The sequence below is a fragment of the Lactuca saligna genome, chromosome 6, assembly GCF_052625555.1.
Source record: "Lactuca saligna cultivar CGN05327 chromosome 6, ASM5262555v1, whole genome shotgun sequence".
Lineage (NCBI taxonomy): Eukaryota > Viridiplantae > Streptophyta > Magnoliopsida > Asterales > Asteraceae > Lactuca > Lactuca saligna.
The window spans coordinates 131,399,999-131,402,281 of record NC_136422.1 but is presented as its reverse complement, the minus strand read 5'-3'; the positions used below and the strand labels follow the sequence as shown (position 1 = coordinate 131,402,281).

General features: G+C 36.2%; 1 protein-coding gene across 1 annotated transcript; it reads left to right on the top strand.

The window, feature by feature from the left end:
* The first annotated feature begins 410 nt into the window (after window positions 1-410).
* Window positions 411-1,950, top strand: LOC145002630 (transcription factor bHLH71-like). The gene is made up of 3 exons (XM_078961861.1): window positions 411-828; window positions 1,053-1,493; window positions 1,632-1,950. Exons 1-3 carry the CDS (start codon window positions 451-453, stop codon window positions 1,737-1,739), a joined length of 927 nt encoding a protein of 308 aa, XP_078817987.1. The 5' UTR covers window positions 411-450; the 3' UTR covers window positions 1,740-1,950.
* Window positions 1,951-2,283: the final 333 nt, after the last annotated feature.

The following is a 2,283-nucleotide window of genomic DNA, read 5'->3' as shown; positions in this document are numbered from 1 at the left end:
CTTGATTTATATAAAACTTTCAATATTAAATTGGTTTAATGTTAATTAAAATATTAATTTGAATTTCATAGTTTTAGGCCGATGGTTTAAAATTTGTTAAGATATAAAGTAATATTTAAAGTTTGTAAGGATATAAATGAAATTTCATATATATATTTTTTATCTTTTAGATTAGTATACTTGTAAAATACAAACAGTTGTAAAATACATACTGAAAACAGCGACGGAACGCGGGATCGTGGACCAGTGCTCGGATTCTAGCACTAACACTCTTAGCAAGATCCGATGCATGATAATCACTTATTCAACCACAACAAATTTTGTTTTTAATTTTCAATTTGTCACAAAAGTTTAAAATTAAAACGAAGTTTTCTTTATTTTTTAGCCCATATTTAAACAAGCACAAAAACATGTATAAGCGTTGCCACACCAGAGGAGAGAGAGAGAGAGATGGGGTTGGAAACACTTTCATCTAATAATGAACTCCTCAACTTGATAATCTATAACACCGCAACCCCTTTTAGCTTCCATGAAACCACTACCTTCCACAACCACCACCCTCCTCCCATAGAAATTATCACCTATAATTCTTCATCCCCAACAGCCGCGCAACCACACAGCAGCATGGAAAACGATCAAAAGTCAGCCGTAGAAGGTGGAGGGAGGAAGAAGAAGAAGAGGAGGAAGAAGGGTAGGGTGTCTAAAAACAAAGAAGAAGCAGAGACTCAAAGAATGACACACATTGCCGTCGAGAGGAATCGCCGGAAACAAATGAACCACCATCTCTCCGTCTTGCGTTCACTCATGCCGGAATCTTACGTCCAAAGGGTTCGTTTATAACTAAATTTCGATGCCGAAATCTCAACTTAGATCAAGTTGGTTGCCGTAGTCTAAGTGTCTAAACCTTTTTTCCATATAGTTTAGTGTTCATCTTTCAAGGTCTTTTCTTTTTCAAAATGATCAACAAACACACACACACAGTCACACACACACACGTACACATACATATTCATATCGTAATCATTATCAATGGACGAAAATGCCATTTTCAGGGTGATCAAGCTTCAATAGTTGGTGGTGCGATAGAATTTGTGAAGGAGCTTGAACACCTATTGCAATCTCTTGAAGCCCAAAAGTTTCGCTTAACTCAACAACAAGGAGATCCAATCATTCATGACCACAATAGTAATTTTGCCACTAATCCTACCCTAGGACGTGACATACCACAACTACCCCTCCATTTGTACAAACTTTTCTCGTACCCACAAAACACATCTCAGTATCCCAACAAGTACACTTCAAAGCACAAGGCAACCATTGCAGATATCGAGGTCAATTTGATCCACTCATATGCCAATCTTCGAATCGTATTGCAGAAAAGGTTAACTCCACTCTCGAAAATGGTTGTTTTCTTGCAAAAATCTCGACTTTCCGTACTCCACCTCAATATCACCACCTTAGACCCGTTGGTGCTCTACTCCATCAGTCTTAAGGTAATCCTTCATTGCATGTCCATGCACATATATGTATCGGAGGGTAAATTTGGGATTTCAGTCATGAGCTTAGAGCTTGTAGATATGTACATTTGTTATAGCATAACGTGCAAGTTATTCTACTCCATCTTTATGCAGGTAGAAGAAGGATGTTGGCTAAATTCAGCAGATCAAATAGCAGGTGCTGTCCACCAGATTCTTGCACTTATTGAGGAGGAAGCTATTCTGTGTATTGACTCAAAATAATTGAAATGGCTACATGTTATTTTCCGGATTTACCCCTATGACTAGGCTAAATTACTTTAATGCCATTGCCATCCGCCTAGAGCTTCCCATCCCTCGTTTTAATGTACAACATTAGTTGTACTAAAATGTTTTTCATGTGGGCGTAGTTGTATACTTAATAGAACGTATTTCTGGTTAATTTTATTTTAATAAATATATTTTAGGACTATAATCTAATAATTTATAGGGACAATCACAACATGACCACATGGTGTTGAGAAATATAGGGAAATAAAACAATTTTTACCTATTTACTTAAGGGTTTATAACTTCTACTGGTTATGCACTTTGCCTTGTACACATTTAGTTATAAAAATTTTATTGTATGTAATTTATCATTAAACTCTCGTAGCTTGTTTAAAATATACCGGTATTATTGAGTATTATAGATATTGCCAATTTTTTTTTGGTTTGAGTTGCACCATCGGTCATCTTTTACAACCATCTTCCTCAACTTGCACATTTGATTTTGGATCCCCAAACCTCTTAGAGGAATGAGATATGA